The sequence below is a fragment of the Pleurodeles waltl genome, chromosome 8 (genome assembly GCF_031143425.1).
Source record: "Pleurodeles waltl isolate 20211129_DDA chromosome 8, aPleWal1.hap1.20221129, whole genome shotgun sequence".
Lineage (NCBI taxonomy): Eukaryota > Metazoa > Chordata > Amphibia > Caudata > Salamandridae > Pleurodeles > Pleurodeles waltl.
The window spans coordinates 540,838,365-540,854,927 of record NC_090447.1 but is presented as its reverse complement, the minus strand read 5'-3'; the positions used below and the strand labels follow the sequence as shown (position 1 = coordinate 540,854,927).

At 43.8% G+C, this 16,563-nt stretch overlaps 1 protein-coding gene across 1 annotated transcript in view; it reads right to left on the bottom strand.

Annotated features, from left to right (window-relative positions):
* The window catches only part of CFAP47 (cilia and flagella associated protein 47), a 2,216,809-nt gene that overhangs the window by 2,013,132 nt on the left and 187,114 nt on the right, over positions 1-16,563 (bottom strand). The window contains exon 15 of the mRNA XM_069204610.1: positions 1,666-1,910. Within this exon, the coding sequence (XP_069060711.1) occupies positions 1,666-1,910 (245 nt within the window). The remainder of the gene's footprint in view (positions 1-1,665; positions 1,911-16,563) is intronic.

Sequence of the window (16,563 nt, the reverse complement as noted above, 5' to 3'; positions counted from 1 at the left end):
CCCTGGTGTGTGTCTGGCACCTGGCCTGGCCAAGGCAGGATCTTGTGAACAACAGAGACTCTCTTTAGAAGTTTGCCTACTTCAAAGGCAGAAAGGGGTATAAGTAGTGGACCCAACCACCATACTTTTAGATCACTTCTGGAACCAAGAGGAACCTCTGCCAAGGAGAAAAGCTGAAGAGAAGTGCCGCCCCTGCCTTTGACTGTGCTTTGTTGGGCTATCCTGCAGTTGCTGCTTCTGCCTGTGAAAGAGGACGAAGAATGGACTTTGTGGTATATTTCTGCTTGAGAGGAATCACCAAGGGGATGAACTGAGCTTGCCTCCTGTTTTGAAGTCTCAGGGCCATCAAAGAATTCCTCGGCCAGCACCTGGACTCTCTGCTGAGACTCCTGCCCTGCCAAGTGGTGCCCTACTCAGGCCCTTGGCCCTTGAAAGGTGAAGCTGGCAGAAGAAGAGCTGAAAATCCACACACAGAAGGACATGCAGAGAAATTTGACGCATCATCTGCAACGCGGTTGATAAACGATGCACCGCCGGCTTCGCAGCTAAAATAGATGCTTCACCTGCATTGCGGCTGGGAGATCGACACATCGCGGCTGGAGAAACGACGTGCAACACCCACTTGAAGCTGCTGATAATGACGTAAACCACACGCAGCATGGTTTTCTAACACTGTGAGGCTGGATTTTCCACGCATCGTCCCGCGGCATCAAAGACAACCCAACTCTGCACTGATACAAAGTGCCCAGTCCAGAAATCGAAGCATTGCTGTCTTGCGAGGGAGAAAAGTGACGCATCACCTACCCAACTGGAGAATAAACTATGCAAGGCCTCACTTGCGAGTAGGTGATCGACGCATTGCTGACTTTTCAGACACACGCTCACCTGTGCGGCTTTATTTGTGACACAAACCAGGTACTTTGTGTAAAAGCAACGTTTATATTGATTTCTATGGAGTAAGCCTCTTATTATTTTAAAAATTCATATCTTGACTTGGCGTATGTTGCATTTTTTATCTTGTTTGATTTAGATAAATATTGCCTATTTTTCTAAACTGGTGTGGCATCCATTTTGTAGTGATTTCACTTGTATTACAGTTTTTGTTGGTACAATTACTTTACACATTGCTTCTGAAGTTAAGCCTGCCTGCCAGCTAGCGGCAAGCTACCAAGGGGGATTGAGGCGGGGGTTAACCAGATGTGTTTCTCCTTTGCCCTGACTAGAATGGGGGTCCTTGCTTGGACAGTGGGTATCCTGACTGCCAACCAAAGACCATTTCTAACACCTATGCTCCATCATCAAGAATTTATGACACCAAAAATAACCTGGTGGCAGCAAAGGCAGGGAAGCTCTTCAGTTCATGGGCCCAAATGAAAAATCCCCCCACCCCTAGCACCATGGACAGCACAATGTAGCACAAGGCCTTTAAAAGGAAGCTAAAAAATAAATTCCTCAAATATTTGTGCCACCTCCTCTTTATCCAGGAAGCACCCAGGTGTAATTCTCTTTTCAGCGTTGCTCTCTATAAATCTTCATATTACCTTGCTCACTCAAATTTAACATGACAAAATTCTTAACTGGACAATGCATTCTAGCATACTGGGGTACATGTTTGAAAAAAAGAGAGCATACAGAGAAACAGTATCTGAGAGATATATCTCTTACCTCTGGCTGGGCGTATTGAAAAAGCAATTCCTCTTTCTGTAATTATTGGCTTCCAACTAAATTCAGCAGGATAATTCTTACGATTGTATAAAGTGATTGTTGTTCTAAATCCACTCTCAGCCAAAAGGGAAGAGGATGGATACAGAATTAAGTCATTGGTAGACATCTCAAGTGCAACATGAACTGCCTTAGCTATTATTAACACATGGCCAGTGTGCTTCTGATTTATGGAATAGGACATCGACCTACAAACAAAAACAAAATAAAAACATTACAATGCAGATTTATACTTTATATGCTTTACCATTCCAATGAGCAAATGCATTTTCGCATAAGAAAAAAAATGGTTCAGTGAGGCAGTACACAAAATGTAGGATCAAATACTATACTTTTTAGTTTTCATAGTAACCTATCAACTGCAATCACTCCACAAAACATCATAGTATTAGATTCTAAATATCAATCCACGCATAAAGTACAACAAGTAATTAGGCTTACAGCTACCTCAGAACCCCATGTTTTCTTTCCAGAAAGGGACATTTCTGCATGTCAAAATGTTTTGTATGTGGCGCAAAACGGGTAAGCAACTCATCTCAAATATATATTTCCAACAACCCAAAACATGACGGCTTGTCCTTAGACAATTGACAGTAATGAGGTTAGACTAGAGGAGGACGTGTACAACTGGAAACCTACATTTGTACGTTTTGAAGCACTCTTTTGTAGAAAACTATAGAAGTGTGCAAATCCTACATTCTGATAGATACAACTACCTGTGGATTCCTCACCTAATGAATACTCCCATGGCACCAGCATTCGACGGAAATCTTCTTCCTAGCTTCTGCACGTCGACGAGGACGTCACATTAGCCCACACGACGCAGTCTGACGTCATACAGGCAATAAGAGGTCCTCGCCGACGTGCCGACGTCAGTTCCCTTTTTTCCGTGCATTCGAAGCGGTTATCTTCGAGGGAGCTACTGTTACTTTCATAGTTACAGTGTATTTTCTGCTGCGTGGATTTTCTCTGCGGTAATAATGTCTCAGAGGAAGTCGGGTTTCAAGCCCTGTCGAGAGTGTGGCGGCAAGATGTCCGTTACTGATCCTCACTCCGACTGTCTATGGTGTTTAAGCTCCGACCACGACGTCGCAACTTGTGATTCATGTCAGCACATGAATCCGAAGGCCCTGAAAGAACGTGAGGCTAAACTATTCATGGCGAAGTCGAAGAGAAAGGAGAAGAAACACCATAAGAAGTCTTCTTCGCCAAGGAGGAGTCTCGTTTGAGGTCGCCTTCGGCTCGGCGTCGAAAGACTTGGGAGGTCAGTCCCACGGTCACACCACATCCATCGACGCCGTTGCCCTCTCCGACATCACCGACTTCGCCTTGACAGGCGTCTGTGGTTGAGGTGATGCAGCCTCTTGTGATGTCTCCGGCGTCGCGGACGTCGAGGCTGGCGTCGGGGTCACCTTTGATCCAGGCACCCAAGTATCCAGCTTTTCCCGCCCCTGGAGCCGATAATACCGCATTTCTGAATGTGATGTATACCATCTTTCAACAGATGGCTCCAGGAGGTGCTCCGGCTGGTCCTTCTGGGCCCTTGGCCTTTTCATTGGGTGATCCTGCGCCTCTACGGCCTGCACCCTTTATGCCCTTTCTCCCTTTAGGGAATGTGGGCTCGGCGCCGGTGTCGGTGGCCGCTCCGGTGGCTCCAGAGGTTTTGGCCCCGGAGGTTTCCATCCCGTCGACGTCAGGATTTCGTCCTGTGACTCCGGCGGCTTCTTCCTCGGAGCCAAAGCCGCCTGTGGCGCCGGACGCGGCGTCGGATGGTTCTGGAGATCGGCGCCGATCTTCGACTTCGGCGGAGGCCATGTCGACTCCACGTATCGAGGAAAGACTACATTCGAGGAGGCGTGCTCTTCGTCTTTTGGAAGAGCAGGAATACCAACGAGTCTTGGAGGAAGGAGAGGTGCAGGAATACCAACGAGTCTTGGAGGAAGGAGAGGTTGAGGACTCTGGTGATGGACTGCATGGTCTGGATACAGCCAGTGGGCTGGATACTTCCCCTGAGTGGGACCTTTCATCTCCAGGGGAATATACGGAGGAGGCTGCTACCTTTCACGCTGTGGTGAGGAAGGCGGCTAACTTTCTGGACCTGCCTTTGCCGGTGGCAGAGGCGAAGCAGAATTTACTGACTGAGGTACTGCATCCGGCCTCTGCTGCAGCGGAGCCTCTCTTGCCATTTAATGAGGCTTTGCTTGATCCGGTGTTAGAGGTGTGGAAGAAGCCAGTATTTTCCTCGGCTGTTCATAGGGCTGTGGCCAGGAGATATCGAGCTGCACCATCTGACCCTTGCTTTCTGTCTAGACACCCTACGCCAGAGAGCTTGGTGGTGCAAGCCTCCTGTTCCTCTAGGTCAGCGCCTGGATCTTTCCCGACGGTACCAGGAGACAGAGACTCTAAAAAGCTGGATGCACAATCCAAGAAGATATTTTCCTCTTGTAGTTTGGCATTGAAGGCCACCAACGCGACTTGCATTCTGGGGAGATACATCCATGCTCTCATGGACGATATTTCATCTTTATTTACGGAGCTTCCCCAGGGACTCTTGAATGTTGTCTCGGATGCCCAGGCTGCCGCAACCCAGATTTATCCAGTCTGGGCTGGACACGACCGACTCGGTGGCTAGGGCAATGGGCACGGCTGTGGTGGCAAGGAGGCAAGCCTGGCTCCGTAACTCAGGGTTTTCTGCGGATGTGCAGTCGACCCTGTTGGACCTCCCGTTTGATGGGTACAAACTGTTTGGAGCCAAAGCAGATTCGGCCTTGGAGAGATTTAAAGAAAGCAGGGCCACAGCCAAATCATTAGGGCTGCAAGCCCCTTCTTCTTCTGCCTCCTCCAGATTTTTCAGGAGGTTTCGTGGATTTGGGCGTGGCTCTTCCTCCTCTCCCTTTCGGGGGAGATTCCAGCAACCCACCTCTTCCCTCCCCTATAGATCATTTAGAGGGAGGGGTAGGGCCCGCACCAGAGGAGCCTCTCAGCAGCACTCTGCCTCTTCCTCTGGAGGGGTGCAGCAGGGAAAGCAGCCTTAGGCTTCCACCATTTCCCACTCACTCCTCTCCTGTAGGGGGGAGGTTACGGCATTTTCTCCACAAGTGGGAGACTATTACATCGGACACTTGGGTTATCAGTAGTGTGGGAAAAGGCTACACCCTTCCCTTTCGGGAGTTTCCACCCCCCATCCCGCCCCGCCCATCTTATTGTTCAGAAGAACACCTCCTGTTGTTAGAACAGGAGGTTCAAGTCCTCCTTTCAAAGGGCGCGGTGGAGTTGGTCCCAGAGCAGGAAAGGGGTCGGGGTTGTTACTCAAGGTACTTCCTGATTCCCAAGAAGGATGGTCGGTTGAGACCAATCCTGGATCTGAGGATCTTGAATTGGTTCCTCAAACAGGAAAAGTTCAAGATGCTGACCCTAGCTCAGGTGCTTTTGGCGTTGAACAAAGAAGATTGGATGGTGTCTGTCGACTTGCAGGATGCTTATTTTCATATCCCGATACTCAAGTCGCACAGGAAGTATCTCCGGTTTGTGGTAGGGTCGCAGCACTATCAGTTTGCGGTCCTCCCGTTTGGTCTTACTTCAGCACCTCGAGTCTTCACGAAGGTGATGTCAGTGGTTGCGGCAGAGCTCAGAAGGAAGGGGATAGCAGTATTCCCTTACTTGGACGACTGGTTGATGAAAGCCAAGTCTCCGGAGCTTGTGTTGCATCATCTGCAGTCAACAACCCAGTTGTTGTTCGACCTGGGCTTTTCGGTGAACATGCCCAAATCTCACCTGGAGCCCTCTCAGTGCCTCCTGTTCATAGGGGCAGTACTGGATACGACATTGAATTGAGCCTTTCCTCCGCCTCAACGGATTCAAGATATTCAGGAGTTGGTTCCAATGTTTCGAAATGGAGCGGTAGTTCCAGTCCTCAAGGTCCTTCGTCTGCTCGGTCTGTTTGCCTCCTGCATACTGTTGGTCACGCATGCTCGCTGGCATATGAGGGTTCTTCAGTGGTGCCTCCGAAGGCAGTGGTCTCAACACAAAGGAGATCTAGAAGGTGCTGTCAAGATCTCCAGAGATGCTGCTGTGGACTTGAAGTGGTGGATTGCGGGCAACAATCTTTCACAAGGAAAGCCTTTTGCACAGTCACCACCAGTGAACACGGTCATAACGGATGCTTCCACTCTAGGGTGGGGAGCTCATCTGGGGGATCGGGAGATCAAAGGGCTTTGGTCTCCAGAGGAAAAGATTTTTCATAACAATCTGTTGGAGTTGCGGGCTGTACGTCTGGCTCTCAAGGCCTTCCTCCCTTCTCTTCGTGGTCAATCGGTACAGGTCCTGACGGACAATACTACCGCGATGTGGTACATAAACAAACAGGGAGGAGTAGGGTCGTACCTTCTCTGCAGAGAAGCTCTTCGACTATGGTCCTGGGCAAAGGACCATCAGATTTGCTTGGTAGCAAATCATCTGGCCGGGGTCTTGAATGTACGTGCGGACATCTCAGTCGCCATTTCTCGGCCGACCACGAGTGGCGTCTCCATCCAGATCAAGTCCGTTTAATCTTCCAGATGTGGGGGTTTCCTCGGATAGATTTGTTTGCCACTCTGGAGAACGCACATTGTCCGTTATTCTGCAGCCTCCAGTATCCGATGCAGGGAGCGTTGGGGGACGCGTTTCAGATAACCTGGTGCGGCCAGTTCCTTTACGCGTTTCCCCCCATACCCTTGATTCCTCGGGTGTTGAGGAAGATTCGCCAAGACCGGGCCCAAGTCATCTTAATAGCTCCGGATTGGCCAAGGAGGGTGTGGTACTCCGACCTTCTCCAACTCTCACTGTGCCCTCCGCTCCGTCTCCCTCTCAGGGCAGACCTCCTCTCGCAGTCGCAGGGGCAGGTTTTACACTCCAACCTCCAGAGTCTGCACCTACATGCCTGGAGATTGAGCGGGGCAACCTGAGTTCCTTCTCTCTCCCGCCTGATGTAGTGGATGTTATATTAGCGGCCAGGCGACACTCCACTAAATCTATCTACGCTAATAGGTGGTCTAAATTTGTTATGTGGTGTGGAGAGAGACGGATTGATCCCTTACATGCTCATCTGTCAGATGTTTTGTCTTTTGCTCTGTCTCTAGCGCAGAAAGGTTGTGCAGTGGCTACCATTAAAGGTTATTTGTCTGCCTTGTCAGCCTTCATTTGTCTTCCAGACCAACCATCGTTATTTAAATCCCCTATTGTTCTCAGATTCTTGAAAGGTCTTCTAAATAAATATCCTCCAAAACCATTTGTTATGCCTCAATGGGATTTGTCCTTGGTCCTGACTTTCCTTATGGGGTCCCCTTTTGAACCTATGCATTCTTGCCCCATAAGGTATTTAGTTATTAAGACAGTCTTCTTGGTGGCTATAACATCTGCAAGGAGAGTGTGTGAGTTGCAGGCCTTATCAGTAAAACCCCCTTATACAAACTTTTATGGGGATAAGGTGGTGTTGAGGACCAAGGCTGCTTTCCTCCCGAAGGTTGTTTCACCCTTCCATTTGGCCCAGACAATTACTTTGTCCACGTTCTATCCTCCGCCTCATCCTTCAAAGGAGGAAGAGAGACTACATCGCTTGGACCCAAAGAGGGCGTTAAGCTTCTACATTGTTAGAACGAAGGACTTCAGGCTGGAGGATCAGCTGTTCATCGGATACGTGGGCAAGAGGAGAGGAAAGGCAGTCCACAAGAGAACACTCTCCAGGTGGGTTGTTCTTTGCATTAAAATCTGTTACTCTTTAGCAAAGAAGGATCCTCCTGATGGCATTAGAGCTCATTCCACCAGAGCTAAGTCGGCCACTTCGGCCTTGGCCAGAGGTGTTCCTGTGGTCGACATCTGCAAGGCCGCAACTTGGTCGTCCCTTCACACTTTTGCGAAGCATTACTGTTTGGACTCGGAGGTCAGAAGGGACGGCCATTTTGCACGGTCAGTGCTGCAGGATTTCTTGGTTTGACCATTTAGGCACCCACCACCGGGCGTGGTACTGCTTTGGGACTCTATTCATTAGGTGAGGAATCCACAGGTAGTTGTATCCATCAGAAGAACGAGTTACTTACCTTCGGTAACGACTTTTCTGGTGGATACATTAGCTACCTATGGATTCCTCACGGTCCCACCCGCCTCCCCGTTGCCTTTTTGGTCTTACCAAGTAATCCTTGAGTGCGCGCCTATTGGTCTTCAAGACTGCAATAGATTTTGTATATATGGATATTTGTATATATATATATATATATATGATGAGTTACTTTTTAATAACACAGTGACTCCAAACAATCATCACCTAGAATATTTTTTCAATATAATCAACAACATGATTCATTAAGAACTATACTCCAAAAAAATTGGCATGTTCTACAGAATGATCCTACCATGAATGACCATATAGATACACATCCGTCCATAACCTTTCGCAAAGCACGCTCACTGAGAGATTATCTGACTAGAAGTTATTTTTCGTCAAAAGCCAATATATCCTGGTTGAGCCAAAAAAGTCTGGGGTTTTGGAAATGTGGCCTTTGTAAAGCTTGTAAGTATGCACAAAATACACACAAGTACCAAACATTTGATGGTCGTCAGTGCGAGATCAAAGATCGAATCACATGTGACACTGAATTTGTGATACATGCCATTGAGTGGGGTTGCCACAAAAAATATATTGGAAGTACTATTCATAAGTTAAAAATTAGATTCTTACAACACTTCAGAGCCATAAAGAATCAAGATAGAACTTATCCTTTGGCTAAACATTTCTGGGATGTACATAAAGGAGACTGTAGTACATTATCTTTCTATGGTATTAAACATATCAAAAACAATCCCAGAGCTGGAAACAGAACACTAGAGCTTAGACAAATGGAATCGAAAATGATTTTACTATTAGGTTCTGAATCCCCTTGGGGGCATAATCTTGACGCAGAGCTATATGTCCACCTCAGATGATAATATAAACATCTATTATACTTATTTTTGAATCCAGATAGAGATCCTTAATGCTTTTTATTTCAGTAAACACTATTGCCAACTTGGTAACATTTTATCAGTATTATATTTATGAAGATAGGTGAGTAGATTGCAATCAATATAGAATGACTACAAAAGAATTTCTAAAGGGGTTATAATTTAGAAATTTAGAACCTTTTGACCCCATATTGTAGTCTTATGAATTTTGTAGATAATCGGGTCTTATGAATGACTATGCAGGCTATACTGTGCTATTGATGATGATTTTCGAATTTTTGATTTTTTGATTATATCTCCTTGTAATTTAGCAAATGCAGAAAATGGAATTAATATATATAGATATTTATATAAGGAAAAGGATAGGAGACAAAGATATTTACTAAAAACATTTTTTTTAATTTTAGGGTTTTGTAACATTTAGCTGCACTTTATATGCTCTTTTTGCACGTACCATTATCACAGATTTTTAGCACTATGCACTTTAGGTTTAGGCCGTGCTTATTTATAACTTACTAACATGCGTCTATAGAGCCACCTACTACATAGATAAGGATAGAGAAGAATTAATTTGGATTGTATAAATATTAGAGACATACTTAATCATCACTACATAAAGTAATAAAACTCTGATATTCGATACTAATTGGCCATAGAGAGAAAATAAAATGACAGTTTCAAATATTCAAATATAAAATACGATGTTGTAGGTCCGTCTATTTGAATATTTCTAATATGAGACCAAACATTACTCTCTATTAAAAACTATTGTAATCTATTACTATCAATATGAGATCTATTGATGACATAAGAGAGCTTCCAAGTATGTACGTAGTGTAATTGATTGTTGGTATATATGATAAATGTTAAATTGAGAAATTACACATGATTCTGTGCCTTGGGGGGGGTTTTGTATGATTAATCTATTAACTATTTAACAACTTTGTAATAATTTGTATAATTTTACACTATTTTATGAAGTTGATTGATCTAAACTAACCATTGTACCCGTCGCCAATATTGATTCATATGTAATGATAATTCATTCATTCATTTATATTTACTAGTTTTTAAACTTTTGTAATATTTATAATATTTATCAAATTGTTATTTGAATGGTGATGTTCACTAATTGAAAAAACTACATCTAATAACGATATACCTGCAGAGAAGAATATAACGTTTTAGAAATACATTTTTAAGCATACTTTACACAACATCTGACATGATGATCGAGTATAGGCTGATCGGAACTATTGAAAAACGTGGTTTCAATGATGAATTAATCTAATTATTTATATATATATTTTCTGTCAACATATAATCAATTGATAACTGCCATCAGATTGAATGAATGGTATATTAATAATAACATTTGTTTAGGCCTCATAAGTGATATGTATACCTTATTTATGACCTTTTAATTCTAAACTCTTAAAACAATAGTCTTATGAATGTAGGTGATTCCTTTATCAACTGTTATATTTAAATAATGATTGTTGCATGTTTTAAAATGGCCGCTGTTTTATATCACACTAGGGTGTCATGGAAAGAAATGAAGGACTTTGAATTTGCATATAAATGATGTTGGCTCTGCAGCCAAACTGTCCAGTAGAAGGCGTTTTGCCGAAACGCGTTGACAGACACTGCATTTCAGGACTCTGGGTTACCTGTGGAAGCAAATAAATCTTTGAACTGAATACTAGCGTATTGAACTTTTGGGATATATCCGATGGGATCGGTGCAGCCGTCTGATGGCCATCAGTCCATCTGTTGAAGAATTATATATATCTTTGTGTATATACATAATTAGTATATATTTGTTTGAAGAAAAAAAAAAAGAGAGTTATATTAAATCTATAGCCATTTTATTGCAATGTTGTGTGATTTACAATGTTATGGGATATTGCCTTGCTCTTTCATTGCATTGGGTTATTGTTCTCATGCACGTAAAAAATGTTGGTACTGACGTCGGCGAGGACCTCTTATTGCCTGTATGACGTCAGACGGCGTTGCGTGGGCTAATGTGACGACCTCGTCGACGTGCAGAAGCTAGGAAGAAGATTTCTGTCGAATGCTGGCGCCATGGGAGTATTCATTAGGTGAGGAATCCACAGGTAGCTAATGTATCCACCAGAAAAGTCGTTACCGAAGGTAAGTAACTCGTTCTTTACTCCGATTGTCACTTGCACTCAATATGTTTTACCTTGGAAAGAATGAAGAGTGAAAAGGTTTTGACTAGATTTAGTCTACATTACAACATATCGCCCCAGAACACTGGCACTGTGTTTTTGGATCTCAACTAAGTGCATTAAGACCCAAGGTGAATGTTAAAATCAAGCAAATGTTTATATACCTGGAACCACACTCAATAAATTCCTCTCTTCTATTGATAAATGTAGCATGAGCTCATAGAGCACATTTGACAAAAAAGACAGGGATATCCAAGGCAGATAAAGGCAAAGCCCTTTTATTGATCGTTCAGTTCAGTAAATGAAAACCATGTGAAAGGAGAGCCAGCGAAAATTAATGCCAAGTATACTAGCAGTACAAAATCAATATTAAGGTCTAGAAATAAAAATCAGATAAAAATCCCAAACTGACTTAGGTTAAAACGAGAAGGAAAATGTAACTAACAACAAAACTGGTTAGGAGCATCAGGAATTGTTTGTTTTTTAAAGAAAATAGCAAAAATGTTCAAAAAAACAATTGTGGCTAATATGCAATGCACATCAACAGGATGTGGTAGATCGGGACCTTGGCATCCTGCATAGGAGACGAGCAAAGAGGCATGGTGGGATAGAGTCTGGATGTTCACCCAGGTCATGATCTACAAAGGATATGCATTTAGGCTCGATCTGTAGCTGAATGCTGGTCGAGAAAGTAAGGGTGAGTGGTCTATTTAGTCAACAGTTGTATCTTCAAACTTGGACCCTTGCCTTCCTGAATGATTTTGGAGGTCATAAAAAAGTTTCTATGTTGTTGCTAAATATGGCTTTCACAATGTTGGATAGGTTCTTTTTATGTTATGGCCTTTTATAAAGCACATGGCTACCCAAAGCCCTCCCAGTGCTGACAGCAGACCTCTCAGAGATAATCTGAGGGTTATACTCTGAATAGGCAGGTTTTAAGTGATCACCAAAAGGACAGTTCATGGCTAGTAAGGCGAAGGCTAAGAAGCAGTGAATTCCATAACTTTGCTCCAAGATAGGCCATGGAACTTCCACCCCATCTGGAGTCTTTTTTTACTCTGGGGATTGAGGCCAAAGCTGCTGACGAGGACCTGAGCTGTCTAACGGGCCTATGCAAAGAAGCTAATGCCCTTAGCAAAGGAGGCCTTCTATTGTGTGAGGACCTATGGACACAACACAAGGTTTTAAACTTTATGCGTTGTCCAACTGGGAGCCAATGGAGGGAAGAAATAGCCGCTATGGCTGAAACATGTCTCCGTATATTTAAAAGAAGACGGGCAGAGGCGTTCTGCACCACCTGCAGCTTTCTGATCACGTATTTCGGGGACCTAAGGTACGATGCATTGCCATAGTCTAACCAGGAAATGATGAGGGCCTGGACAATGAGTCTTTTTGCAACAAATGGAAGAATTGTAAAAACCTTCCGGAAAAGCCTAAGCAAACCGAAACATGTGGAGGAAGTCTTATTAACATGATGATCCATGGTAGGCAGCGGGTCCAGCCAGACTCCTAAGCTCTTAATATTTTTCTGAGGGGGGAGGCAGGTTTTCCAAGGATTCCAAAATAGCCCTCGAGTGGTGCTTAATCCTTCTGTGTCCTAGTATCATTACTTCGGTCTCGTCTCCATTAAGCTTAAGCTTATATTTAGACATCCATCCAGACACCTCCTGCAGGTAAAGAGAAAGTGACGAACAATTAGAGCTGGAGTTGGTGGACAATTAAACTACCAGCTGAGTGTCATCTGCATAAGACACCAACGAGAGACCATAGGGCTTCACTATCTCTGCCAGAGGGGACATATGAATGTTGAATAGTGTTGGACTAAGCGACGAGTCCTGTGGCACTCCACAGCTGCTCCCAACACGACGGAAAGAAAAGACCGGTCCAGTACCTGAAACGATGTCCCCTCCAAGAAAGAGGAGAGCCATCCCAAGGCACTACCTGAGATTTCGACCTCCCTCCTTCTCAGAAGTGATGTATCCTGATTGACAGTGTTGAAGGGAGCACTAAGGGCAAGAAGAATATTAGCAGTCACAATCCCCTGATCGAGACACCTTCTGGCTTCTTCCATGACTGCAATCAGAGCCGATTCTGTGCTGTGATGGTGTCTAAAGCCCATTTGATTGGGATGAAGGACATTATTATCCTCAAGAAAACTTGAGAGTTGGGCATTAACATGCTTTTCAATTATTTTAGATAGAGCTGGCAGCAGAGAAATAGGCCTATAGTTATTCAGCAGAGCTGCATCAAGGTTAGACTTTTTCAGCAGAGGTTTAACTATAGCATGTTTCCATTGGTCCGGGACATGACTCCTAGAAAGTGAGGAGTTCAGAAGATCGTTAAAAACTAAAACTATGACAGAGGCACCTAGAGCCAGCACATGAGGAAGAGCTGGGTTGAGCGGGGAGCCCAACTTGAGAGCAACAAGTAATTTAGATACCAGGTCCTTGGAGAGGTGAGAAAATTGCAAAAAGGAAGTGAAATATGCTGATCTATCAAATCAGAAGCCTGAGGAGAAACTACCAGAAAAGCTGAATAGATGTCTGATATTTTTTGTTAAAAAAAACAATGCCAGATTATTACTATGTTCTTGGGAGGCATTCATAAATTCACTGTGAGTGTGTGGTTGTGCAATTTTTTAAAGTATTTGGAAGATCTCTTTTGTAGAGTTTGAGGACTGCTCAATTCTAGTAGCGTAGTAGATAGCTGATTTAATTTCCGAGTGGAAAAGTCTAATGGCTTTCCTATATTCCTGCTTTAGTAACACTTCATAAGAATTTCTCCATCTTCTTTCCAGACGTCTGCATTCCCTTTTTAGGTGGTGAAGATGGGGAGAAAACCAAGGAGCGCCTTGTACACAACACCCCCAGGTTTGATAGAGTAAGGAAGCAGTGTGTCTAAACTTTTGGAGATCCAACCATTAAATGACTCTAGATGGCAAGGCTCATCATCCCTGGGAGAAAGTTTCAGTCGTTCGAGGGTATTGATCCATTCGCTGGCCTTGAGGTTATGCCAGCACCGGTAGGGTTGAGATATAGTCTTAGAGGCTCTACGGATTGTGGAAATAGCTAAGTTAAGCCTAATTAGGTAGTAGTCAGACCAAGCCAGATGGCCAGGAGGCATGGAGGTTAAGCCAACTATGATTCTAAAAACTAAAATCAATGGTGTGACCCTTAACATGTGTAGGACCCCTAACTAATTGGGCCAACTCTAATGCGGCTATGTCGGTAAGTGGATTTTTGACAGCAGATTTTCCTAAGTCCTCTGCATGAATCTTAAAATCACCCAAAACTGTAAAATTGTGTTTTTTACATATTAGTTCAGAAATATGATCTGGGAGTGATTATATAAAAGTTTCTGAAGGGCCGGGAGGACGGTACACCCGGGCTCCTGAAAATGTGAATCGAGGGTTTAGTGTGATCGATAAATACATACTTTCACAACCAGGTAACTGAAGAGGCTGGGAAGTGAGCTTTACTGATTCCCTATAGATGACCGTGATTGCCCCACCTCTTGAGGTGTCTCTATCTAGCCTACGTATCAAGTAGCCTTGGGGTAACGCCAAGGCTACATCCGGGGATGACTCTTCATGAAGCCAGGTCTCAGTAAGAAAAAAGGCTGTTGGTGTGAGGTCACTCAGAAGTAGGCATATATCAAGTTTATGGGCAGCCAAGGAGTGAAACTTGGCCAAAAGAAAAACACTGATTGGTCCATCCTGGGTCGATTGCCTTTACCCTAGGTCAGACTGGAGAGTCTGGTGACATGTAGTACAGGACCACATAGCATTATAGCATTAATAGGGTCTAGGCAACCATGACATACTTCCGAAGAAAGAGGCCTTAGAAAGGAAAAAAAAAAAAAAAAAAAAAACACACAAAAAAAACACACACTCAAAAAAACAAAAACAAAAACGAACAAACTTAGAGAAATAAGTGATATATTACTACTTCTAATAGGGCTAAGAATTCTGGCCCCTTGAATACAGTAGTCTTGAACTTTGTGCTCAGAAGCTTCACGCAGGACAAACAACAAAAAACCTGTGTAAGGTTGAGTCTTTTTTTCAGGGAGGCTTGGTGCCTTGTCTCAGTCCCTCAAGAATAAAATAAAAACCATCCAAGTGCCAACTTTACTAAAAGTTAAAAACTGAATGAACCAACTGTTCACATAGTTTGAAGAACTCTTGTGGCGGGGGACCCATACCACGGACCACACATGCAAAAAAGTTTCTCAAGTGCTGTTTTCTGGGCCACTCACTAAGGTCAATTTCCCAAAGGGCCAGCTGATTGCTCTCCTCAGAGGTTTATGGGGAGTTTGTCAATAAGCAATGTCTTCTCATAGATCAGCCTTCGGAAAATTCTTCTTCCTGTAGGTTGGCAGGAAGCCAAAGTCTCTGAACCTTGAGAATAGACTTTCATCTGTGGTTGTTTCCAGAAGGAGGAAGATTTTCCCTTACTGTTTCTCAAGTTGACAGAAGTAAGCCTTCCCCAGTATCTTCTGGAATTCAAATTAAAGTAGTATTACCATTTCCAGTTATGGGAAACCCAGTTTTAATCAGGTAACAACTGTGTTTTGTGGGGGATCCCTAAATCGATCCTTTGCAAACTTCCAACACCCCCCTCCCAAAATCTGCAGCACTTCCCAACTTATAGCTAAATCTACATCAGAACCACTATGCTTTAATTTTTTCAAGATGGTAGAAGGGAGGTGTCGCGTGGGCTCTCATTATTCTGAATGAGACTACTGGATTTCTAGGCGGCAGGATCGATAACGGTGTTGGGGACTGAGTCTGACCCACGTGTAAAGAACTCTGACACCCTAAATCCGTTTTTTGCTCCGGCTAACTAGCAGTACCTCATTTTTCCCATGAGGAAGGAATGATTTGGCAGCCGAGCGCATGACATCTTTGGAACTTCTCAGGGAAGTCGTGGTCACTCAGATCCAAACCAACTCTCTTATTTCCAACATGATCTCATATACAAATAACAAAGACAGTATAAGTTTTATATAATATTTTTCATAAAACGACTGTATTTTAGATATTAAGGCGTGAGCCGCAATAACCAGAACGATACAACACAGTAGGATTGTAATAGTCACCAGGAGAGTAAAACATAAGAACAAAGCTATCATATTGTCTAACAGTTTCTACTCTCCCTCTGCTTGTTCTATTTAGAGCACAGCATGTTAAGCTTCTAGCTTGCCTGTCAGAATCACTGAGGAGACATCAGACCTCATACCTGAGCAAAGACCTGTGATCTTGGTTCAGCATCTGCAACGAGGCAGTCAGCGTCTAGTTGTGGTTCCCTGGTCGGAATCTCCATCTTGCGTGTATTGGGACAAGGAAGTGATTTTATAACTAACATGTCATCGTGATCACAAAATGTCCCTATGCAGGAATGCCAAGTCTAAACTCCTACCACGTCTATCGGCAATGTACCAGACTGTATCCTTGACTGAAGCACAGAGTATATATGTTATGGAGAACTCCAGTGCTGAAGTAGGCAAAACAGTGTGATATGAATAACAAAACAACACCGTAGAACTGGCTATTCGAAAAATAACAGTACGAAGCCTAATAAAAAGCATGTAGAGCAAAGTGCACAGAGGCTCTAAGCTGTCAGCAAATGAATAAAATATATTCAGGGCAAAGTGCACAAAGGCCTAAAGCCTGAAG